This window comes from Protopterus annectens, chromosome 6.part1 (assembly GCF_019279795.1).
Source record: "Protopterus annectens isolate FY-2018-M chromosome 6.part1, PAN1.0, whole genome shotgun sequence".
NCBI lineage: Eukaryota > Metazoa > Chordata > Ceratodontiformes > Protopteridae > Protopterus > Protopterus annectens.
Window position 1 is genome coordinate 578,747,398 of NC_056738.1, and position 26,063 is coordinate 578,773,460.

The window sequence follows — 26,063 nt, forward strand, 5'->3', positions numbered from 1 at the left end:
ACCTCTGCCTTGCTGGTTGTTCATTTTTATTCAGCTACTTTTTGTGTTTGATCAGCTTTATCTATTGAGTTTGTTTTTTACAGTAGTGTATTACTGTGCAACTAAATTAAGAACAGATAAAGTCTTGCCACAAAAACATGGGGTAGTAAAGGAAAGGAAGGGGAGAAATCAAATGCCATCATGGAAGTATTGAATAGATAAAACTATAAAGCAATTTCGGCAATAGTTGTCACTCTTAGAAGAGTATAGAAGAGGGAGCAGATCAACAAAAATACTCAGAAAGATAGACGTGATAAAAGCAATTCTCAATATTAGAACAGATCAAGATTTAAGTGCATTATTGCAAATAATAAACTAAAAATATCGGCACAGGCAGAAAAACTTAGAAGACATGTAGATAAATGTAAAGGGAAAAATACAAAATAAGCAATTTATTGATAACCCAAAATGTTTTACAGAGAACTGGGAAACAAGGTAAAAGGAATTGAAAGACCACCAAAAAATGAAGAAATAGATACATTTTGGAGAAACATCTATGAAGATCCTGTGGAACATAACAAATATGCTAAATGGATAGAAGAAGTAAAAGAAAGAATAAGTTCAAATGTACAGGATATTAAATGGGATGAAGTAACAGCTAGAGAGATTTAAGCAAAGTTAAGAAAAGCCCCTAATTGGAAAATTCCAGGCCCGGATGCAGTACCTAACTTCTGGCTAAAAATGTTAACATCTTTACATAAAGATTTAGCCATGAGTAAGAATTATTTATATGCGCACCCTGAGCAGACAGCAGCCTGGTTAACAACAGGAAAAACAATGCTCCTACTTAAGAGCGAACCTGCAAGTTAGCCTAAAAACTACAGACCAATAACCTGCCTTCCGACGATGTATGAACTGTACACTGGAAATGGTGCTGTCAGAGTTTATAATCATTTAGAAGAAAACTCAATCATGGCAATTGGACAAAAGGGTAACAGAAACAAAATCATATGGAACAAAGGATCATTTGTTGTTAAATAAAGTCATAATGGAAAACTGTAAAAAGGGGAAGAATCTAAGTATGGCATGGCTAGACTACAAAAAGCATTTAACAGTATCCCACATTCATGCATAAGAGAGTGCTTAAAAAGTTATAAGATACACTCTACACATCTATTACATTACAGCGACTATGCAACAGTGGCAAGCCACTTTGCAGTTAAGCCATGATAAAAGACAAAGTATTCTTCCAGGGATAAAAAAATCAAAGGGGGATATTCTAGGGTGTCTCTCTATCACCACTTCTCTTTTGTTTTTTCCCTAACCCATTAAGCTGTCTACTTTGGCTCCCATAAAACAACTTTTTTTTTTGTTGTAAGATGATCTAAATCTGCATAGTTCATCAGATGAAGAAGTGAAAGCACAACTGCAAGTGGTCAAACCTTTTTCAGATGACATAAAAATGTCATTTGGTCTTGATAAATGTGCAAAAGCAACCTTTAAAGCAGAAAAGCTGCAGCACCAGGAAAACATCAGTTTTTGGGGCAGGAATATGGCATAAAATAACTTGAGCAAGAAGGAGTGTATAAATATTTGGGAACTGATGAAGGATCAACAATAAAACATGAATAAATGCTAATAAAACTTAATAAGAAATATTTTAGAAGACTAAGATTAAACTGAAAATGGTGTTGACATCTAGGAACAAAGTCCAAGCTAAACTATAAACTAATTTCCTTTTCTTGTCCTAAATTATAGTTTTGGAGTGATTGACTGGCCCCAGAAGATGTTGGATCGGTTGGGCAGGAAAACAAGAAGGATGCTTAATGCTCATCAAATGATTTATTAAAATAGTGCATACCAAGATTATATATTCCCCATTCCTAAGGAGGTATGGGCCTCCTCAAAATTGATTACATGTATAGATCTGCAGTCATCGGACTGCATACATATCTGCTGACCTCACAAGACCAAAATGTAGGGAAAGTTTTGAAACATTTTTTTGAAACATGAGGAACATAAGTCTAAGATGACTTCCCTGCTTTAGCAAAAGCATGTTGATGTCAAGCAGGAATGGACATCAAACCAGAAGTAGATGAAAATCAGGCAGCATCTGAATGTGCCAAAAAACAAAAGAAATGATATAAGGTGAAGGACCAGATGAGAAAACAAGAAATGTAGAAAATGTATAAATATAGTTGCAAGTATAGAAAACTCTTGGAATGACCTCATGTTGATCAGGATCGAACAGAGGAATTGTTAAGGAGAGGTGAATTCAAACCAAAAGATGAAAGGTTAATATTGGATGCCCAAGATAGTAGGCTACCTACACATTGGTTTACAAAGTCCATTAAACATTTGGGAGAAACAGACAAATGTAGGTTTTGTAAAACAGAATTGGAAACAGTCACACACCTTGTTGCTGGTTGTGATATACTAATAGCAGAAGGGCTGTACACTGAAAGACATGATAATGTGGCATGACTGTTGCACTGGAGATTGTGCAAACATGATAATATTGAAGTAGCTGAAAAAGACTTGAAACATGAGGCTCAAAGTATTATAGAACATGCTGAAGTTTATATCACATGGGATCACCCATTACCAACAGTTCAAAAACTGATGGAAGAAAACCAGATATAGTAGTCCATGAAAAGAAGACAAAAGTAGCACTGATCATTGAAATTGCTACACCCAATGACTACAGTGTCTTACATACAGAGAGACACAAAGTCATAAAATATCAGGATTTGCAGGCAAAAATGAGGGCAATGTGGAAGAAGGATACGATAACTCCAATAGTAGTAGGAGCAATTAGTTTTATAAAAAAGAATTGTTACCGATACATGTAATTCCATATGAACTGCAGAAGGAGTCATTACTGGGCACATTGTGGGTGCTGCAAAGAGCACTTCTGGCTAGCATCAAAGATTGAAACAATACTAATTTCATAAACTTTAATCATACTTTCACTTAGGAATGGGGTCCATTCCCATCATTCCTGTCATGGTATTAGAAACCCAAAAGACTTGGAGACATTAAAAAGAGAGAAAGGCAGCTAGGCCTGTCACACTAATAACAAATACCAGTGGGTAGGTGATTGCTCATGGAAGAAGCTGGGCAGGCTTGATGTGATGTAGCACTGCTGTGTTGAGAAGGTAGACATGTGTGGGAATATGCCTGTCTCTCTGTAAGAAGGGAGCCATTGCTAATTCCACAACCACTTACTGGGGAGGATTTAGATGAGACAGGAAGGGAACTACTAAAGTACCAACACCTGACCTGCTCCCTAACACCCATCTCTCACCTTTTATGTGAACAGATTGATGAATACGACTCTTCAGGTGGCAGCATAATCTGGGGTTGGCAAGCTGTCATCCCTGGAAGGAAAAGAATGAGCTAATGGGGTGCAGGAAGGGGAAACCATTGGGCAAGTCCTTTAGAGATTTTTATTCTAGATATATTTTGTTTTGGAAATACTCCCATTGGTGTCCTGTCTTTTAAGATCTCTTGGGATATGTTCTTTGTTCAGAAGCAGAGAAGGATAAATGGAAGGTTCATTAACCATGCCTTTACTGTACAGATCAAAAAGTATTAAAATTTAATCAAAATGTTTCAGAATTTAAGAAAAGTGTGCACCTGTTATCTATATCACCTTTTCTGGCAGAAAAAAGTCCATAATTTTTTCATGACGTTTTGCATTTCTCCCCACAGTGTCCGCCAAATCTTCATAAACAAGATGGGTATGCCTGTGCCTCCAATAAGGTATGTACTTAAAAATACCACAAGAAAAGAGTGCTGTTATTTACTGAGTTGTAGTAAAATAAAATAGGGATGTCTCCATATGCTGCTGTGGGTTGCAGAACCCTTGATTTGTAGCCTTTTGGCTCCTTTTAGATGACTATGAGGAATATAGGGGATGTGTAGTCAGATGTTACTGCATAGTTCATAAGTCGTGAGGACAAAGGCCAGAATTTGTAATTAAAAAAAGTGACTTAAAAAAAGTGACTAGGTAGGGTTTGTTTTCTTTTGTACATATTATAGAAGTCATAGATTGGTTTTGTTTTCTGTTCTGCAGTTTATATAAGTTGTCTGTATTTAATGGAGCTGACTTCTGTGTTTTTGGCCTTTCCAGATATACCTGCATTATGAGACCACCACTGCACCCAGCATTTCAGGTCAAACACACATTTAGCACTGTTAACAGAACTGCTCTTGCATTCTGAGACTTCTTGTACAGGAAAGACTCAGTTACACAAACATTCAGCATTGCTGGAAGAAACATACCTGCATTCTGAGTGTGGCAGTGTAGCCATCATATTAGATCAGGCCTCTTAGAGATGTGATAAAACACACACACACACACACACACACACACACACACGCACACACACACACACACACACACACACACACACACACACACACACACACACACACACACACACACACACACACTCTCGTGCATTCTGAGATGCCATTAGAGCCAGTATGTCAGAGCACACATATATTCAGCACTGCTGGCTGATGTGCACCAGCATTCTGAGGCTCCTGTTATAGCCAGCATGTCAGTTACATGTACACTCAGCTTTGCTTGGAGGTATGCACCAGCATTCTGAGGCTCCTGTTATAGCCAGCATGTCAGTTACATGCACACTCAGCTTTGCTTGGAGGTATGCACCAGCATTCTGAGGCTCCTGTTATAGCCAGCATGTCAGTTACATGCACACTCAGCTTTGCTTGGAGGTATGCACCAGCATTCTGAGGCTCCTGTTATAGCCAGCATGTCAGTTACATGCACACTCAGCTTTGCTTGGAGGTATGCACCAGCATTCTGAGGCTCCTGTTATAGCCAGCATGTCAGTTACATGCACATTCAGCTTTGCTTGGAGGTATGCACCAGCATTCTGAGGCTCCTGTTATAGCCAGCATGTCAGTTACATGCACACTCAGCTTTGCTTGGAGGTATGCACCAGCATTCTGAGGCTCCTGTTATAGCCAGCATGTCAGTTACATGCACACTCAGCTTTGCTTGGAGGTATGCACCAGCATTCGAAGACTTCCAGTGCAAACAACTTGTCAGAATGTGCACACATTCAGCACTGTTGTGAGATATGTACCTGCAGAGACTTGTCATATTACAAACATCCATCATTACTGCAAGATATTCTGTGAGAAGACAGCTTTACATAGATTCTTGCTTAACTGGTTTGACAGTTCTGCCTGACTTGGCATCTTGGTAACAGTTTCTGTTGAGTGAGAAACAAGATGTCCCTTTCCCACCACAGCATATATGTTCTTAGTAGGTACAAGGCAGTTGAGTCAAATGGCCGTGTTCTTCTTGCCAGTGTCTACCCTTATGCTGTACAACCCTTTTCAAGAAGTGCAAAGCAGGTCAGTTGAGGGCAGTTATATGGATGTCCATCTAATCTTCCAGGATTATCTTTGAAGAATGCTAGGGTATCATTGTGTAACTTGCAGGGGATGTCTATTCCAGAGATGATATAGGTGTTGCATAATAAATGTATCCTTTTGAGTTTTATTTGTTGGTGGATATTGTGTTATTGGAGCTATTTGATTTTCTAAGGTGCTAGAAATCTAGTACGATAGGGTCCCTAATGGCTTAGAATGAAAAGTGTGGATCTCCTTGCATGAGCTTGTAAGACAAAGAGTTAAGGGACAACATTTCAAGCCTTTTATGTAGCTCACTGTCTTAGACCAGCAATATGCATATTCTGGAACCTCTAAGGACTTTCCAATTGCTTAATATATTTAAACAGGTGTATCCCAAATTGGTAGTGCACTCTATATTAGGTCTAATTAAAATAGCATACAATAATATGATAACCTCTTTTGACATGGATGATATGCTTTTTGCTATTATTTGTACTAGACAGAATGATATTCTGATTTTTGTAGCTACATAGGGGTCAAATGAGAGGAAAGTATTGACCCAAGTTACCAGATCAGAACTAGATTGTCATTTTGGTGAGGAGTATTAGCCGTGCTGCATTTTAATGGAAAAATCTGTTTCACAGTTGAGACAATATTAAACAACTTTGTACTTTACTTTCTATCAGTGACAGAGCATAGTTAGGATGAGGAGAAGGGGCCAACTGTCCCAAGCTCAAATGTGTCAGAGCTGTTGACTGGTGGAAGTGCATTACCAGCATTCAAGTGCGTGTGTCACATCTGCAATTAGAGCTGAAGAGATTGAAGTGCTACGGCTTCAGCACTCCTTGTGTGGAAGAATTAAATGTAGCAAACTGCCTTTTACATTTGAAGCAAGCAGTTTGCTTCAGTTACTGAAAGACAAACCTTTTGTGTTTACTTGCTGAACAGATCCTAAGTAGAAGTCTGCAGACTTTTTTGAGGCAGGGACAGATCAGGGAACTACACTAGATTTCAGAACCAGTAGCTGCAGGTCTGTTGGGTGGACATAGTCAAGCCTGATATGCATAAAATGCTGTGCTTTCAGAAGATAAAGTAATATTTCTGTTAACAGCTATGTCTAAGTATGTAGCTGTTCATAAATGTGGACCTTTTCTTTATATTCTTAACTGGGTGTATAACTAGATGAATGTGGACATTATTCCCTGGCAGCAGCAGTTACCCTTTCAATTAGGCAACACACATTATGACCCCGTCAGAAAAACAATGCACACTTTGCTGAGCTCTCAGCATCCCATTTACAACTAAGATTGTATGACAGAATCATTCTATGTATTCTATTCTTTAAACACCTTCCCATGTATTTCAGAGTGTTATTCTGAGCCCTTGCTTGTTGTTTTATGACTAGCAATTCCATCTGCTGATGACTGAATCAGGTATTCATCTTTTAGTGAAGGGTATCTGTAGAGCAGTGACTGTCTTCTTCTGCTCTCCTAAAGAGACCATTATATTCCATCAGGAAGATAGTCTTCCCATTCCTAATTATGACTCAAAGTGTTGACCCTGAGCTGTTATGGCTGTAAAGAACAGTGTGTAGATAGCCACTGAATTATTTTAGATTTTTTCCCATTTCCGCTCTTTATTGGAAACAGGACTGGTGTAATCAACATTTTCTGACATGATACTAAAATATGTAAAATACAAAAGCACTAGTGATGTCAGCAAAAGTATTCTTCCTTCTAACTGCACATAAATCCTGCAAGGTGTAATTCAGTGAGACCGATTAAATTCAGTAAGGGAGTCTTTAATGTGACATCCAAAAAATTCAGTTCAGCACTTTCATCTGCATACACAAGAACATCCTCAGAACTAAGTTTTAAACTTAATACATCATAAAAAAATACCATCTCTCATCGTCATGTGACATAACATTAACCAAGCATAATATTAAACATATTACATCTTAAGTTTTAAACTCAATCCATTATATAAACTTAATTAAGCCATTCTAACCCAACTTCAGGAGGAACAGCTGAAAATACATTTACCGTCTGAAGTAACAAAAAACAGTCAGCATCAACCTGCAGAAATCTTAAATTGTTTAGGATGTGTGTAGCTTCCTCCCAAATTGATTTTAATTCCATATCCACATATTTACCAAGGGGCTCCATTTTGGAACCACCTGCCACAACAGTCGGTCTTAGGGGGTGGATCATTGACATTGACTTGAATAATTGGAACCCCAGCAATTTTTGCAATCACAGAGAGGTCATCTTATAAAGACCTAAACAACTCAGGAGTAATAGTTCCACTTTAAAATTAAATCAAACAAAAATATGTCCACTTTGTGATAAGCTACAAATATTTCATTCTTAAAAGCCACCTGGTAAGTGGTGGTGTCAGTAAAATGTTAGACATTCTGCAAACATAATCAGTGGAGTCTGTCAGAACAAGACCACTGCATTTGTCATGCTTGATAAATTGTACCTTCTTATCACCAGATAAATTCTTTGATAAATTTTTTTCATCCTCAGTTAAATTGAAATGTTATGTTTGGTTGAATGTAACAACTGTTCTCTTATTTCTTGCTTACATAAATTCTTGAAAAGCCTCATAACAGGCGGGGGGGGGGGGGTAAATGTACATTTTGTCTCCAAAGTGTTCTCCAGTTTCCACCATGGATGGTCATAAAGCAACACCCTCAAATTAAGATTTCTAGTGAAATAATTTTAATCAGTGAAAACTAAAATTGTACCAATTTGCCCTGATGTGATAAAATGAAACCCTTTCAAAAACAAACTGTGGTATGCTTGAGTAATGACCGAGCTAGAAAAGTTGAAAATTTTGAAGAAGAAAATATTTACTTTACCTTCTGAAAGTCTTTCATGTGCACACAAATTCAGCAAAACTGTTTGAATGTGTTTCTTCCCTTCCTGTTCTGCCTCTTATAGTTAGGATTCATGTAGCCCCTGTTGGTATCCCCCCCCACAGCAATCTTTTTTTCTTACAACCCTCTGGTAATGTTGAGGAACATAATTCCTCAAAGGGACTTCCAGTATAGCCTCTGAAATACTGTGCCCCATATTATTATCATGATTGGCCAGTGCGGTGTGGCATGTCCCATTCTAGAATACTTGAGCAGTAGATAAACCTGTTTGTTGGAATAGTCATTGTCATCTCTCTGTAATTTTTTGTCTTTCCAGTTGTTTGCCATCTTTTTATTAATGTCTTGAAATACATTATTGTCATTGTATGTGATATAGTAAGATGGAAAGAAACAGGTCATTGGTTATGGATGTTGTCATTTGGCATAGAGACACTATTCTCCTTGAGTTAGATTTTATCAGTATTCTACACATTTCAACTCTAGTTCTGTCAAACAAGTCCAACAATTCATGATGGAGAATGGAGTCTTGTTCATCCCCAGTGGGATATTTCCAGATGTGTAATGCCTTAGGCACATTTTGTGCTTTACAATTCCTGTTGAAAATAATTGTCCAATTGTAACACCTTGAATTTAAACAATTTTTCTCAAGTAAGTCCATTTGTTGGTGAACAGTATTAGTTGAAGGCTTTTAACCACATTACCAAATGGACAGTCTAAACATTATTTCACCAAATTAACATTCACATTGGAAACCTTAGAAGTAGTCTAAGTTTTCCTAGCATTTTTGAAACCACTCACTTCAGGGGCCATTTTTACCCACAACCTGCATCAACTGCTGAATCAATAAAGTTAAATTACCAGTCAGACCAGGTAAATCCATAGAGAATGAGGGATTTTCTTGGGAAGGAATATCCATTGTTGACTATGTATAACAACAGTCCAGAAAAAAAATGTAACAAACCACAAAATACAAAAAAGAAAAATTAAAAAAAAAATCAAAAGCATTAGTGATGTCAGCAAAAGAGTTGTTCCTTCCAACTGCATGTGAATCCTACAAGATGCAATTTAATGAGACATCAACTAAAATCAATGAATGCTCTCTAATGTGACATCCAAAAAACTCAGTTTAGCACTTTCATCTTTATACACAAGGCCATCTTCAGAACTAAGTTTTAAGTTCAATCCATCATATAAAAATACCATCTCTCATCATCATGTGACATAGCATCGACCAGTCAAAATATTAAACACATTACATTGCCCACTTCATCCAAGTTTTAAAGCTATAAGTTGAAAAATTTATATCTGTTTAAAAATCTTTAATAAATAATGTATAAAACACATTTGCTGAGCCACCTGTAAACACAGGATTACCTACATATATATCTTTATCACGACTGTTTTCATTATCCACAAAGAGAAGATTGAGCATCATGGCATTAACTTGTCTCCTGTACACCAGAACTGCCAGGGGCTTCCTTCACCACAGCTCTTTGCTAGTTTTAATGTCAGTGCCCTCTTCTGAAGAGAACATGTTACAGTTTTGCTTCCCAAGGCCTACTTTGCTCTAGCTCTTTTAAGCACTTCATGCTAATGAGAGATTGTAAGAGAAGATCCATCAAGTTTCTGCAAAAATACTGTTTACCTGCTTTGTACATGTGTAGTCTTTCACCTGGGACTCAGTGTTCTGTTTTCTTTTTTTCCCCCACTGGACCAACCCAATGGCTACTGTATCTTCACCCGTTTCTTCCCATCTTTCCATTAGGGGTAAGAGCCATACATCTCTCTGACTAGATTAGAGTCTTACAACATACCTGATCAGCCCATTCCCTGTTTTGGGATGGTAGGAATAAGCTAGATTCAGGTCCAGTAGAGAAGCCTACCCTTATCTCTTCATCACACACACACTCAATTATCAGTCTGGACTTGGAATGTGTTGTGGGGGTCACTGTTTTGCTGGCCGTCATTTCTGCAAGCTGTAAGCCAGCAGGGAAGGCATTGTGGACATTTTTCTCCAGTCTTCACTGGGGAAGCTTGACTCCACTGCTACTGAGTGTTCACAACTACCCTTCTTTCTTTCCATCTAAGGGAGGTGAGTGGGTTCTGTTCATTCATTCATATTTCTCATATTACCTTTTTAAATAATGGTGTCATATGTTCAAACATCTTATTTAGATAGACATTTTCTGCCATCTTCGATGGCTGGGGATGTCTTCCTGATGTACTGAGCATGTGTGGGCATGTACATTAAGTAGAAGGCAGTTCATGCCTTTTTTTAACTCTAATTGCACATACACCTCACTGTTTGTAGTCTTCTGATATCCCAGTGATGAGTTTATGATTTTTTAAAAAAAATATTTTGCTATTACTGTTTGATGTTTTTCTTGTGCCCTCCACTGGGAAAGGTGAAATATAGTTTCCTCTCAGCAGATGTATAGATTTGTTTCATCTGCCTAGTGGAGAAGAGGCCATGGCAGTTGCAGTTTTTACTTTTAAATAGCTAATTATCTGGTTTTGCTGCTGTGAGTGATTCTGAATTTAAAATGGGGACACTGACTGCTTTTCTTCACTCAAGATACATGTTCTTGCATATATAAAAAAAAAATTTTGTATGAGTTATTTTACAGCAACAACTGCCACTCTGTCTCTTACACTTAGAAGTGGTGTACACCTCAGGGAAATGTTTACAGCAGTAGGATATCCGTACCTCTTTCATCTTACAGTTGTAAGAAACTTGGAAGTAGCATTTTCATTGTCAATGTTTCTAAACTCTAGTATCCACTGTCTGTTCATAGGTTCATAGGTAAGTACTAGGCTATCGGCCTAAGGGCCTAAGTAAGCCTAGCCAACAAGGTTCCCTGGCTTACGCCACCCAATAAAGTTATTTTCCTGTGCCCCTGTCGAGCAGAGCCACAGAAGTGATTCCCGGGGTGTATTTCTTATTTCCCATCCACTCATCAAGATTTTTCTTGAAGAGTGCTAATGAGGAACTTTGCTTGACATAGATGGGTAGCTTGTTCCAGAGTATAGGAAGTCTCTGGGACAGGAATCTATCCCTCCAGCATGTCCTCTTTATTGTGGTGACAAGGTTTAGGTCCCTAAAGCATGTAGCTTAGAGGGATTGGGATTTCTTTAGGTGTAGCATGTCCAACAGCTCTGGGTTTAACATAGCTTTATATGTTAGACAGAGATCTCTTCGGAGTAGGCAATATGCTACAGAGTAAAGCTGGAGTTTTTTGAGATGGTCAGTGTAGGGCATCTGTTCGAGGCCAGTAATCCTCTTTGTGAAGTACATCTGTGGCCTTTCCAGCTGCTGCAGATGTCTTGTGAGTTACATTCCAAAAGGGGTGTACTTTATAATGGGTCTAATGAGTGCCGGGTAGAGGGAAACAATGACCTCTTTTTTCCTGGATGAGAACCCTTTTGTGATGAGGTGTGCCACATAGAAGGATTTCCTGACTACTGTGGTGATGTGATTATCAAAGGAGAGACTACTGTCCACCTGGGTCCCAAGATCTCTTATCACACATTCGGCATTAAGTAGACTGCCATTTATGTGGTAGTTTATGGGTACAGAGTTTTTACCAAAGGGGATGGCAATGCACTTTTTGGCATTGAGCTTGAGGCCATGTCTCTGACACCAGGCATCTGTCTCAGTAAGGCCCTTCTGTAGGATGTCCACATCATTTGGGGACTAGACTATGGCTCCTAGTTTGCAGTCATCTGTGAACTTCATTAGCCAAAGGCCTTCTGTGTTAGCCTGTACTTCAGAGAAGTAGATACCAAACAGGAGAGGTCCCAGGACTGAACCCTGTGGTACTCCACTTGTCACTGGTTTGAAATCAGATTTGGAGTCTGCAAGTTTTACAGTGTGGGCTCTGTCAGTGAGCCAATTGGCAACCCATCTTGTGATGTAGGGATTTATACCTAGTTTAGTGAGTTTAGCTATAATTCAAAAATGGGGGATGGTGTCAAAAGCCTTGGCGAGGTCAAGATAGGCTGTGTGAACCACCTTACTCTCATCTACTGCTTTGGTGACTGCCTCAAAGAAGTCAGTCAGGTTCAGGAGGCATGATCTGCCTTTCACAAACCCGAATTGGGGTGGGGTCCAGAGTTGTTACCAATGTCTTTGTTTATGAGTTCCATGATGATATGTTCTTTGGCCTTGCAGACCAGGCTCGTCAGGCTAATAGGGCGATAGTTCCCAGGATCAGTGGTGGCTACCCCTTTGTGGAGTGAGATAACTGTTGCCGTGCGCCATTCAGTGGGCACAAAGCCCGACGTGAGACTATGATTGAACATGGTGGTTAGGTGGGGAGCCAGTTCGTTTTGAAGTTTGTGTAAAATGCAGCTTGGGATGTTGTCCGGTTCCATGGATGCAGTGTTTTTGGTTTTAGAGAGTGCAGCTTTTACCTGCATAGATGTGATTACAGGGACTCTGCATTCTTCCTGTATAGATATGGGCCCTTTAGGGGGTGAGAGGGGGGGTAAAGTTAGCACTGGACTATCTACCAGAATGTTTGCAATATCAGTTGGTTCTGTAATTTTCATGCCGTTGTGCTGTAACTCAGAGCAGATCTGGGTGTTGCCACTGAGATTCTTCACATAGCTATAGAATGCTTTGTGGTTGCCCTTAGAATCAGTGGCAATTTTGTTTTCATAGCTAGCTTTGGAGGATCTTATAAGGGATCTCAGCTTCTTAGTGAGGCTGACCAGGGAGCTCCTCCACTCATGGGATTTTACTTTCTTTTGCAACAGTTTCTTCCTTCTGTTGTAGAGTTTGTTTATGGCAGGGGACCACTAGATTGGCTTCCTTTTTTTGGAGGATAGCATCTTGATTCTGTTAGGGATAGCACGATCCATGCATTTGTGTAAGTGCTTATAGAGTGCATTTGTGTAGGATTCAGCAGTTGTAACTGTATTGTCTATCTGCATGGGTGTCATGAAGTTCGCCACTTCTGTCTTAAGAAGCATGAAGTTGGCTTTGGAGAAATTTTTTACCATGGTTTCCTTAATTGTGGGTGGGGGCAGGATGCGGATATCTAGGGTGATTAGCTTATGGTCAGATCTGACCAATGAGAAGTTGACTTCTGGTATGGAACACCGGTCACTCATGTCGGTAATGACTAGGTCTAGGATATTGTTGCCCCTGGTGGGGGTGTGGATAAGTTGATCCAGGGCATTGGAATTTATGAATTCCAGAAAACGTTGAGTGAAGGAGTTGGTACATGAGTAGTTTTCCCAGTTAATGGTGGGTTAGTTTAAATCAACCATTATTAGGATGTTTAGTTGAACCCTAATATTTTCCAGTATATAAAGAAAAGAGGAGTGGGAATCTTGGGGCATGGTGGGAGATCTGTAGCAAGCTACAATTTGGATTGCAGTTTTGCCCAGAGTTAGTTGCACTTGGATAACCTTGAATGCACTATACTGTGCAACTAGCCTTGAGGTGCGGATATCCTTAATGAATATGGACACACCTCTGCCTTTGGTGTTCTGGTCCAGGTTAGATGGCCAAAAAGTGTGGTATGAGTTATAGCCTGGTAATGCAGGGGTGCTCTCTACAGCCTTGAAACAGGTCTCAGTCACTGCACAGATATCGATGTTCTCCATTTTAAGGAGTGTCTCGAGGTAGTGCATTTTGAGATTTAGACTTCTAGCATTGAGTAGTATTACCCTCAGTTTTTGCTTGCCTGTTCCTGTTATGGTGGTGAATTTGTCATTTGAACCTTGCCCAACATTTACACTGCATCCACCACCATAGTTATTAAGTTCTGGTTTATAATTAAAATGGATCTGCACTTGCCCTGTCTTGTTGATACAGAATCTCTCACAACTCCTTCATCTGCCATTTGCTGAATTTATAGGTACTGACCCTTTTCATTCACTTGCTTTCCAGATGTATGTACATCTACTGACTTTTTCTATTCTCATTACTATATGGCTAAGACATCCTTTGTAAAATATTTACTAATTTGTTTGCCCTCCATTCACCTCCCTCTCATTCTTCAATTTACATTTTGTTATATCTTTGTCCCTTACCTGCAGCCATCCTGCTGTTTTTCCTACCTCCCCTTCTTACACATTTCTTACATCCTCTTTCTTTATAACTCTGTTTCACCCATATCCCACTTACAGCTTTATAGTTTTAATACGTTTTTGTTTACAACTACGTGTTACTCTCCTTGATCAACACGTCCCTTAACCTTTTTCTTCTCCCAGCTCCTTTTAATACCATGACTGTCAGTCTCCAGTACTAGACATCTATTTGTATTCTTCTTGCTTCTGCAGTTAAGAATCACTTACTTTTTATTTTGTCATCTTATGTACATAATTTTGACGATGGCAGCTGTAATGAACATCGTCCTGTATGTAGGGAAATCTGTTTTGTGTAGTCAGTGCTTTTTCTTACTATCCTGTTCATAGGTTTATAGATTAGTACTCAGCTAACTGCCTTTGCAGGCTGTCTTAAGCCTAGCCAATTATCTCTTTTGAGAATCAAAGGTGAACACCTTAACCATTGTGCCAGCCATCAACCGTAAATGTAAGACCTCTTGCACTGGCGGGGAATTGAACCCAGTCAACTGCTTGAAAGGCAGCTATGCTTACCGCTTTACCAATAGTGTCACTACAATGTCTTTATTTTCTTCCTTGCCAGCCACTAAAACAAGCTACTCCCATCAGACAGTCTGGTTAGGAAAAGTAAATTAAACTAAACTAACAAACAGTCTTGAATGTAAAATGATTGTAAAGTTGCATAGTCCCACCCAAGTTTGTGCAGCTTTGGTTGAGACTTGTCTTGCTTCTAAAGCAGAGCTCGCCATTAACTGTTAAACCAGCCCAGTTTCACCTAGTAATTGACTAAGTAGATTATCAACTGAAGTGTTAAATAATAGTTTACTGTTTGTGTACTGAGTTATTGAGGAGGCTGCCACCCCCACCCCGTTTTAATTAATTAAAAAATAAATAAATAAAATGAATGAATGCTTATGAAACAAAAATGTAATAGCCTGCTTTTAAGGTTGCCTACATTTCCCTGACTCGCCACTTTTAAATAAAAAAAAAAAAAAATAATTAGCTAATGTATGTGAGGCAAAAAAATATAATGCCATTGTAGTGGATATAAGGAAAAAAGTAAAGAAATATAAAGTTAATTTTGTGAGGCTGTACAAAAAACGTTAATGTACTGAGCTAGTAAACCCTCAGTATACATGATTAACAAAAATATCCTTATTATTTTCTTACGTACGTTACAACTAGGTGGTGTGCATAACAGTAGCGACCTTGATACTGTGTATCTTTTTGGCTGCTCTTCATAAATATTACTGGTTGTAAACCTGATTGTTAAGCAAAATCAGATTTTTCTGGCAACTCCCATCAGTTTTTTGGGGGGAAATAAGAAACTTATAAAATAATGCTGACCAGTTAAGTGACTTGGCTTGTTCTTGCAGCTTTAGAGACATTATTTATGCACAGAAAATCAAAATATGATTTCTGCAGTTTATTGTTAAACCAGTACTTTAAACTGCAGCTGTTTGTACTGTAGGATTTCTAAACTTTTTGTACAAGCACTGGTCTTTTATTGCTGTTAATCTAGACCACACTAGAGACTGGACACGACTTTTAATGCTATTTACTATCACTGTCTGCTGAAATGTAAAATATATAAATGTTCATTGGCAGTGTTTTGTGCAACTTCTTGGAAAGTTTTAAAAACAACACAAATTTACTAATAAATAAACTGAAAAAATATTGCTATCTTAAGCAAAACAAGAAAATGATAAAGTGGCTGATTTTTGAGGAATCAAAGCCTGGATAATTGCCACAGCTGTGATTTGTTTTGCTGCATACTGTAAAAATAGAGAACACTCTGTTGTTTATGCTATTAAATTAAAGTAGCATGTACAAGCTTTATTAATGCAATTACTGAAAGAGCCAATCTTTCACCTTTCATCTTTGCTTTGCAAAGAGACAAGAAAGGAACTTTTTGAACCTTTAAAAGATAGTTATGACGTTTTCAAGTTGATATGAATGTTTAGTTCCACCTTCTCTGCTTCTCATCTGTGTTTAATTATTACTGCACCACCACTTCTACATGCACAGACACACACAAACTCACACACACACATGTACATACATTTATCAGTGCTGTGTGAAAATTGCCTGCCCCGCGCTTTAAACTGTTTGCAAAAAAGGCTAATGTTTTAAGGCTGCCAAGCAGAAATAGACTGATAAGTATGTAAAACCTGAGTCTATATTATAAAGCCAAAAGCTCTAAAGAGCGAATACAAGTACATCGACACATAAAGAGTGATGTACAAAAATACCGAAACACGTATTGAGCGAAAATCAAAACACCGAACGTGTTTCTTTAAACAACAGTGCCATGCAGGTATACGTAAATTAACTAAATAAAACTAAAATAATACACTTTTGTGCCCCCCCCCCCATACTCCCCCACTTAAATATACCAACTCCAAGACTGCACTACAGTGGGGAAAAGGATATATTTTCTTATCCCCAGGATCGCGCTGCAGGCCAAAGAAATATGATGTTCTGATTTTCGCTCAATACGTGTTTCGCTATTTTTGTACATCGCTCTTTATGTGTCGATGTACTTGTATTTTTATACACACACACATATATATATATATATATATATATATATATATATATATGTGTGTGTGTGTGTGTGTGTGTGTGTGTGTGTGTGTGTGTGTGTGTGTGTGTGTGTGTGTGTGTGTGTGTGTGTATGTGTGTGCGTGTGTGTGTACATAGTAATCCACAGGGAAAGAAGATGGTACTTCTTGATCATCCAAGTTGCTGGCTAAGACTCCTTAAAACAAAAAAAAAAGAACCAAAAACAGTAACCAATCTCCAGCTGAGACGTCAAAGTAATCAAGCACTTATAACTTTAGAAATGGATACTTCTGTATTGAAAAACAAAAAAATATTAAATAGGTACATGCTTTCGCACTTAGCAGAACTTCATCAGATCTAATTTCAGTTTCCATGACATGCATTATTTATATATGCAGTAACACATAGCTATTTGCTGATTCATTCAAGCTGGGGTCATAAATGTATGTTATAGGCTGTGTGGCCAAGCTAAAGTAGGATAGGTCTCATCTTTCTTCCCTGTTCTGTATACTTACTCCTTTGATAGCTAATAGGTTATAGCTTATTTGCTGTATTCCCATCCTATGTAGCTAGTGCCTAATTGGTAAAGACACTTTATATACCTGTTGTCACCAGATATGCATATCCATTAGTACATCAACATATTCGTGATGTGATAAGTAGAGGTCATTTGCCATATTAAAAATGGGAACCAAGTACTAACAAATGCATGACAAACAGTCAAGTTAAAGTGTTATGCTGCTGTAATCATAATGGCAGCTTGTCAGAAACATGCTGGGAACTGTCTAGGTATCTCACTGACTGGCTGCATCTAACTTGTATCCTTTATATCAGGTAATATTCCACCCTTTCCATGAAAGAATGATTATATTTAGAGATATATCAGTTGTAAGTAGTGTGCAAAGAGCTATACAAAGTCTCTACTTGTGCTAGGCCCAAGATAACTTACAGCAATCTATGCCAGTGGACTGAACAATTTTAAATATGACTGACTCCTATATCAGTAGGCTCTGTATAGTGGCAAAAAAATGTAATCTGCCTATAACTGATTCAAGTATAAGATTGATTCATAGATTGTTATCATAATAATAGGACAAAACAAGTTTCATATGAAGTCAGACCCGCAGCTAATATTCCTAAATACTAAAGCTGTGCAAATGTTACAGGTTGTAAAACTAACAAAAGCTCAACCTGTGGTAGCAGGGTAAACACGTGTGTAAATCTTTGTTGAAAGTCCACATAATATCAGTGAGTGAAGCTAGAGCTAAATTGTAGGAAGTGGTGAATCTATTCAGGAAAGGAATGAAGGCACCTTAGCCTCAGAGCCATTAACCTGAGCCTGTGGAGGTTCATTACAAAAATGTAGAGATAATAGTCTGGTTGGATGACTATACTGACATAAAGGAAAAGGTATAACATGGCCTTAAGAAAAAATCAGTTTGTAGCTACAAAAACTGATGTAAGTAAGTAAAATAAAAAACTCACAGGATTCTAAAGAGCTTTCACTTATCTACTAATAAGTAGGTGGGGCTTCTTCAGATCAGTAAAGAACAGTACAATGACATTAAGTGCATTCATATGGTTAACTTTACTAAATCATAAATGAATGTACATGACAAAGCTGATGTAGAGACCAAAAGAAAACAAAGCAACAAATTTAGCAACATTAAACTAGGAGTATATTTAAACAGCTAAAGGAAAATTTCAAAATGTATGCTTATTAAAAATACTTATATTGACGTGTTGGAAATTAGACTCATAAAATGCTGTTTCAGAAGGCAGTGTTGCATATAAACTAACAAGTGCTTCTAAACTTGTGATGTTAACTAACCTAATATTTTCATCCTGGTCCTGTAGTAGTTAACCTATGTGAATATAATCCCAGTTAAAAATATATCATGCATGTAGTGAAAGGACTGTGGAGAGAAATGCATCTACTGTTAATAAAAGCTATTATAGTACAGTTTTTTTAAGTTCAGCTGCAGATTTGATGGAATAGTTTGTGCTCAGTCCTTTGTCAGTAAGCTTTTAGGCAAATCTGCTACTCGGAATCCTTTTTCTCAAGTACAGCTCCTGTTTTGCCTTCAATTGGGCCAGTCTCTCACTAGAAAGTTAACTGCATGGAACACACATTTCTTAAAGCTTCTCCTTATAGCATATCTGGCTAGTGGGTTATTAAAATCTTTTTAGTAAGACATCTGATAAATGTTTAGTGACTCATGCCTTTAAGGCATTTATATCCACGGTGGTGCAGCGGTAGCATTGTTGCCTCATAGCAAGAGGTTCTCCTGTTCGATTCTCGGCTGGAGTGCGGGGAGTGCCTTCTGTGTGGAGTCTACATGTCCTCCCCGCGGTTGGGTGGGTGTTCGAAAGACATGCGTAAATGGGCGTGCCTTTGTTGAAGGTTGAACGTCAAGCTGGCACCACAGCATTTGTGAAAGTCTACTGCCAATCATTAGCAGACCGGAGTTCTGCTGTGGCGACCCCTAACCGGGAAAAAGCCAAAAGACAAACAACAACCTTTAAGACATCTATAGTCTTGTCTTTGCAAAATGGTCTACATGCTGTGTAGCTTGCAGTGTAAAATACAAACTTGCTTTTACAGTCATCTCACTCTGTGATGTAGTATTTCTTTTTGAGATGGAACAATAAGAGCTGTTTCTCTTACTGAAAGTTACAGCATCTGCATCCTGAAGGCATGAAGAGAAAGGCGCCATTATTTGTATCCATGATGGGTAAAGCATGTCCTTCTCTCTAGCTCCTAATATTTCACCCATTATGAAAAATGAAAGTAGGCTCATGGTCAATTATCCTATTAATGGACTGGTTTCCATGGATGATGTTCCAGTTGTCATGCATGGCACATTTTATTTTCAGGGAGTCCTTTGAGAATGAGAGAATCATGCTTCTTTTGTGTTTCTCTGATAGCTTCATTTTGTGAGTGCACTGGATGTTTGTTTCCTTTGTGATGGATTAAGTAGAGTGGGGTCCCTGTTTTGTTTCAGGGTTATAACTGAGCCAAGTATGTTTATCACATTCTCACTGTACCCCCTTTCAAGAAAGTCCCTGTGCAGTTGGTCCAGGTTAAGTAGGAACAGTGGCATTTCCCCATACACATGGTATCCTCATCCCTGTGGCTTTGTATTTTTCTTTGTGATTTTGGAATGTATACAGTTTGCATGTAGCAGTAGGTTTACTTATATGTATTTTCTAAAAAGACAATTGTTTATCATGGAATCATTGTCTTTTTTGTAAATGATGAGTTCCAGAAAGTCTACCTTTTCAAGGCTGTAGTGGTTAATGAAAGGCAGGAAGTTTGTGTAATTTCCAGTGCAGTCAATAAACTCCTTTATCTTGTCCACTGAGCTGCTCCAGGAAATGAAAATATCACCAATAAAGTGATAGCAGTTCATATATGGGAAATCATGGATGGTATTTTTTCCCTCTTTGGTGATGGTAGTTTTCTAGGCTTGCGGTCATTGCTGCCCCCAATGCTATTATTCTTGTTTGTTTGTAAGATTAAACTTGTTCAGTCCACTGCCACAGAATGCTGTAAGTTATCTTAGGCCTAGCACAAGCAGAGCCATTGTATAGCTCTTTGCACACTACTTACAACTGATATATCTCTAGATATAATCATTCTTTCATGGAAAAGGTGGTATATTACCTGTTATATAGGGTACAAATTACATGCATCCAGTCACTGTGACAGCTAGACAGTTCCCATCATGGTCCTGACTAGGTACAGTTATTATTACAGTAGCGTAATACTTAAGGGTTGTAACTCTACTGGTAGAACACCCTTTTCAAAAACAAATTCAATGGACCATTGCATCCCAATATCATGTGGGATGGTGCTATACAAATCTTTGACATCAATTGTAAAAAGATGTAATTTTCATTGAATTCTAGCTGATCAGTTTTATCAAGGAAATATCAGGAGTCCCTACAAATTTGTGCCTCTTGTGCTACTAAGTTTCAAGACTTTCATCTAGAAACTTGCCACAATGGTGAGTAATGAAGCCCCTGGTTTCCACAATGTGTTTCACAGGTGGGTGAAAAATACTCTTATGTATTTTAGGGGCACTGAATATAGCAGGTATTCTAGGAGATGTAACATTAAGAAAATTAAATGCTTCCAAGTCAATTTGATGCTCTATGAACATGTCATTTAACAGGTTCCTACTTTTCCTGTAGGCTAGGTTAAGTTCATTTAGAGAAACACATTGATAATATTCATCAGATAAAACTTCAAGCATTCTGTCAACATAATTATTAAATTCCATTAATACAATTCCACCCCATTTATCAGGTTTCATATACCTTAAGGTTTGGTTTCTTAGTTCATATAATACATCTTTCTCTTTAGAATTCAAATTATCATCCTTATTACATGGTCTTGATCTTGTATTATTCAACATATTACGTAGGTGAAGTTCACAATTTTTTTCAAATAAATATAAGGTGGGGTGAATAGATGGGTTGTAAGTACTAGATGTACTTACAGTGTTTGCTACTTCAGTTACTTCATTGATATTGTCAAACAAAATGTTGAAGTTTAACTTTATAGTGAACAATTTAAGATACATTAAAACGTGCTAAATTGGTGTTTTTAACAGGTACAAAGGTAAAACCATGTGAAAAAGGTCAGCACAGTCTGTGTTAATGGGATAAGAAGAAAATTAAATATTTTAAAGTCACCATGAGAGTTTGTTACTATCTTACAAACATCAAATTCATCTTGTTGGGAAAGGTCATGTTCTATTAGTTCCTGTTGAATTGCCAACATTACAGTGATACAATGGGGGAAAAGTCTGTTTAAATCTGAATACATGAAATATTGTAAACTCAATTAATGCTAAACGGGAGATATCTTTACTATCTAGAATGGCAGTAATGAACAAATAATTGAATTTATGGATTTTATTAACAATGCCACAAATTTTTTGAAGTTTACTTTTGAATCAAATGAATTGAATTATTGCCTGTCTTGAAACCAAGCTCGCTAAAGATATGACAGATAAAAGATTTATTTCACAAATATACAGAAAGCCCACATTTTCAAATACATATTTACATTTTTCAAGTTCACATCCACTTATATAAAAATGAGCGGTGGTAAAAGGACAGTTTGTTAGGGCTGCTGATATGGTTTATATATGTGAACATTTTTTGGATGAATGTGAACGTATTAAAGCTATGTTTTTGTCTAAAGAATATCCATTTAATCTTGTTAATAGGCTAATGTACGAAGTTACAAACAAGAGGGAAAGGACTTGGTCTTGCCCATTCTGATATCTGTAATTGTCTATTAAATATATGTAAAAGTAATAGTGGCCTTATGGTGGAGATCATGCCTGTAAAACTTGGTTGACTTCTTCAAAACAGTCACCAAAGCCATGGATGAGGGGAAGACAGTGCATACCACCTACCTTGACCTACCCAAAACCTTTGACACTATTCCCCACTCAGGCATAATAGATAAACTCTCCCAGCTAGGCATCAGCCTGTATGTTACCAGATGGGTAGCTAACTGGCTCACTGATAGAACCCAGTCAGTCAAAATAGGGGAAGCCACCTCTAGTAGTAGACCCATAATGAACGGTGTACCCCAAGGATCGGTCTTGGGCCCCTACTGTTTGGGATATACTTTTCTGAGTTGCAAACCAAAACCAATGGTCTGCAGCTGGCCAAGTTTGCAAGCTGGGCACTGTCATAAATTCCCCTAGTGATGTGAACATCCTCCAAGTGAGCCTTACCCAAACTAATGTCTAGTACCAGAAGCATGGCCTCAAACTGAATGCCAAGAAATGCATCATTATCCCCTTTGGGGAAAATGGCATTCCCACTAATTATCACATTAATAACAATGTACTAACCACACAACCAGTTGTGAGGGACTTGGGCACCCAGGTTGATAGCAACCTGACATTTGACCCCCATGCTGCCTCCATTGTATGGAAAGGCTTTCTACATGGCCACCTCATAAGTAAGGGCATTTCATTCAGGAACAAGGAGGTCATAACATCCCTGTACTCCTCCCTTATCAGACCCATTATCAAGTACAATGCCTTTTTTGGCATGTACTTTGCCAAGCACATGGAGCAGCTGGAGAGACCACAGAGGTTCCTGACCAGGAAGATCCAGGGTCTCAAATGCCTATCCTATACAGATAGGCTAAAAGCCCTGTCCCTGTATTCAGTCTCGTACAGACTGCTCAGAGGTGACTGGTGTCTGGTACACAAGGCCATCTCAGACCCAGCCTTGATAGAGTTGCTGCATATCTGTAAGTGCAACTGTACTCATGCAACCTGTATGCAAGGCCTCAACCTGGTCTGTAACATTAATAAAACTTGTTGGTGGGATAAATTTGTGTCCCAAAGACTTCCCATCTATGGAATAGACTCCCTCTCCATGTCAAGCAGAGTACCTCTCTAACCCTCTTTAAGAGGAACCTGGACAACTGGATGGGAAACAGAAAATAAATCTGTAGGATCCTACCTGTGTCCCTGCTGGACAGGGGAAATAGGTGCTGACTTTGTGGGAACATGGGCAAAATTCTTGGCTAGGATTATAAGGGCCTTCGGGCCAATAGCCTAGTATCATCCTATGAACCTATGAGCACTTTCTTTGTTGAAACTTCTTAATAAATCTGCAGGTTTGTCTGGTTTATTCAGAAATTTTGCTCACTTTCTTATTTTATATCCTCCCTCATTGAGAGGTTGTTTAGTGAGCTATAGACATTCTTCTCACTGCCACATTCTCCTCACTACCCTTTGGTTTCTTTCCATCCTTCCAAGACAATGCTTATATATCTCTTTCTTAAACTTATTCATGAAACCTACTGAGCTCCATCTGGCTTTTTACCATGGTTCTTTAATGGGTTATCCTGTACCTTCAGATTGTGTCTTCCACAAGTGTACTCTGAAATACCATAGACCCCTTTCTCCAGCATTTTCTTTGGCAAGTGGTGTATTCCTTGTATCTGCCTCGCAGACGTCATCTCTGAAAACTCTGCTGAGGGACTCCTTTTTTCCTTGTGGTTGGAAATGGTTGCAGAAGCAGTAAGTGACAAGACTTGTTACACCTCTGTCTGTGATAAATAACTGCCAGACAGGCCTCTTTTCTTGACTTTATCTGCTCTCAGCAGACTTCATTTTCAAGTGATTAACCTTAATCTTCGTATGTTTCATTCTGTAAAGGAAACATTAAAGGGAAGTCCAGCCATTCATTTCCACCTTTCCACTAGATTTTCTTGTTTCTGGAAACGTTTGCTGGGTGTCAGGCTTTTACTCTTGACTCAATACCATAGGTTTTATGACCTCTTTGAGTCAGAGATTTTCTCCCGTTTTGGACTCTCTTCCTAGAAAAGAGTTAAGGTCTGAACATTTGGCCTTATTTGATAGTCTGCATCCACTGTTATAACTATGTTTATGTTTTTATATAAACTTAATGATATCCACACAGAGAAACAGAGCTGTCATAGGTGACGTGAGAAGACATTGAATGAAGTTGCAGAGGTTTCTTGTTAAACTTTAGAAATAAAACACTGAATACTCCTTTCACATAGCTGCTAGTTTTTAAGCAAATATACACCGAGCCATCACACCATTCAATGGACTTGTTATAAAAACGTAAACTGCATTTGTTCAAACAACTCCATTGAGTAATTTTAATAACTGCCATATGACCTGTGGGGCACTCAGATTTTTTTTTCTTCTCTCAGTGTTTTCCCACGAAGACTGAACTCTAAAAGGTAAACTACTTCTGCCATAGTTAGTGCTAAGTAAACTTGAATGTCCCATGAGTTGGGAATCAGTGTATTTAGGTAAGTGTATTTTTAAGTGCGTGTGTGTGTGTGTGTGTGTGTGTGTGTGTGTGTGTGTGTGTGTGTGTGTGTGTGTGTGTGTATGTGTGTGTATGCTGTATGTATGTCTGTATGCATGCATGCATGCATGCACGCACATGAGTAAGTTGGGTAGTTTCATATCTTGGTCCTAGAAGTTACTGTATCTCCAACTTATGTTACAAATACTCTGTACTGTGCATATTTTATGTTGATCTGTGTTTTCTTGGGCTCTATCTGAAAATTATCACATAGTGCTTTAACTTAATAAATGTACATCATAGCGTTTTAATAAAGGTCATGCAATTCCTTAAAAGAACCAATTTACTGAATAATGCAAGAGTTCTGTTTTATTATAGACTACTGCACCATCTGCCTTCAGCTATGCTCAGTGTTAATACCTTCAAGGCAAACAAAAGTATCAAGGAACAAAAATAGTAGAAACTCAGTTGCAGGAGTATCTTTTATTCTTCATTCATTGTGCCTCTTTTTTTCTGATGTTCTAGGGTCGATGTTATGATGGCATGTGCAAGACAAGGGATGAACAGTGCAGATATGTCTGGGGCCCCAGTAAGGTCACCTTTTGTTATACATTGGCATGGTTACATATTAGTTTAAGTTATTCAAGAAGACTTATCAATGTCATTTTTCTGAACTATGGGTTCAGTAGTAATAAAAAAAAAAAACTCTGATCAACCATGATTTACTAGGGTTCAGCTAACTGTGAGAGTAACCCAAAGGAAGCTGTTTCCTGGTGAGGAGTGTGTTGATGGAGGCTTTCAGCAAGGAGTATGACATCAGATATTACTGCTTGTACAGACTTGCACATCATAGAACAATGTACTGCAATTGTAGTCAGTAGAACAACTTGAAAAATGAATCTTGAAATGTGGTCTGCATACATAGCTGGGCTCTTTTCCTTAACCAAAAAGTATAAAATATTTTATGGAAAAGTTGCAGTCTCACAATATGTTGCACTCAAGGATATCACAGCTACGAATTTAGATCCCTGCATTAGGTTGCTGTTAGGATTATGTCTTCTGACACTCCTTTCCTGGCTGATTCTAAATTTTCTATTGTTCCCAGGTTTGGGGGATATGTGTGTCTTCTCCTGCCATAGTACATGAGATTTTACATCAGACTAGAATACTTATTTAATGTTTGCTTGTTTGGGTTGGTGGCTGGACTGATAAAGGACCATTTTCAGCCAACTACCTGGGCCATAAGCCAATAATAAAGAGCAAAATGACTTAATGTGCTTCAAAACAAACATACAGAACTAACAAGTGTTGTCTTAACAAAGAGAAACACTACTTTCTA

At 38.2% G+C, this 26,063-nt stretch overlaps 1 protein-coding gene across 3 annotated transcripts in view; it reads left to right on the top strand.

Moving 5' to 3' along the window:
* Window positions 1-26,063, top strand: part of ADAM23 (ADAM metallopeptidase domain 23) — a 1,167,569-nt gene that overhangs the window by 953,682 nt on the left and 187,824 nt on the right. For all 3 annotated transcript variants that reach the window (XM_044076026.1, XM_044076027.1, XM_044076028.1), the window contains exons 19-20: window positions 3,694-3,744; window positions 25,250-25,313. In XM_044076026.1, the coding sequence (XP_043931961.1) occupies window positions 3,694-3,744; window positions 25,250-25,313 (115 nt within the window). The remainder of the gene's footprint in view (window positions 1-3,693; window positions 3,745-25,249; window positions 25,314-26,063) is intronic.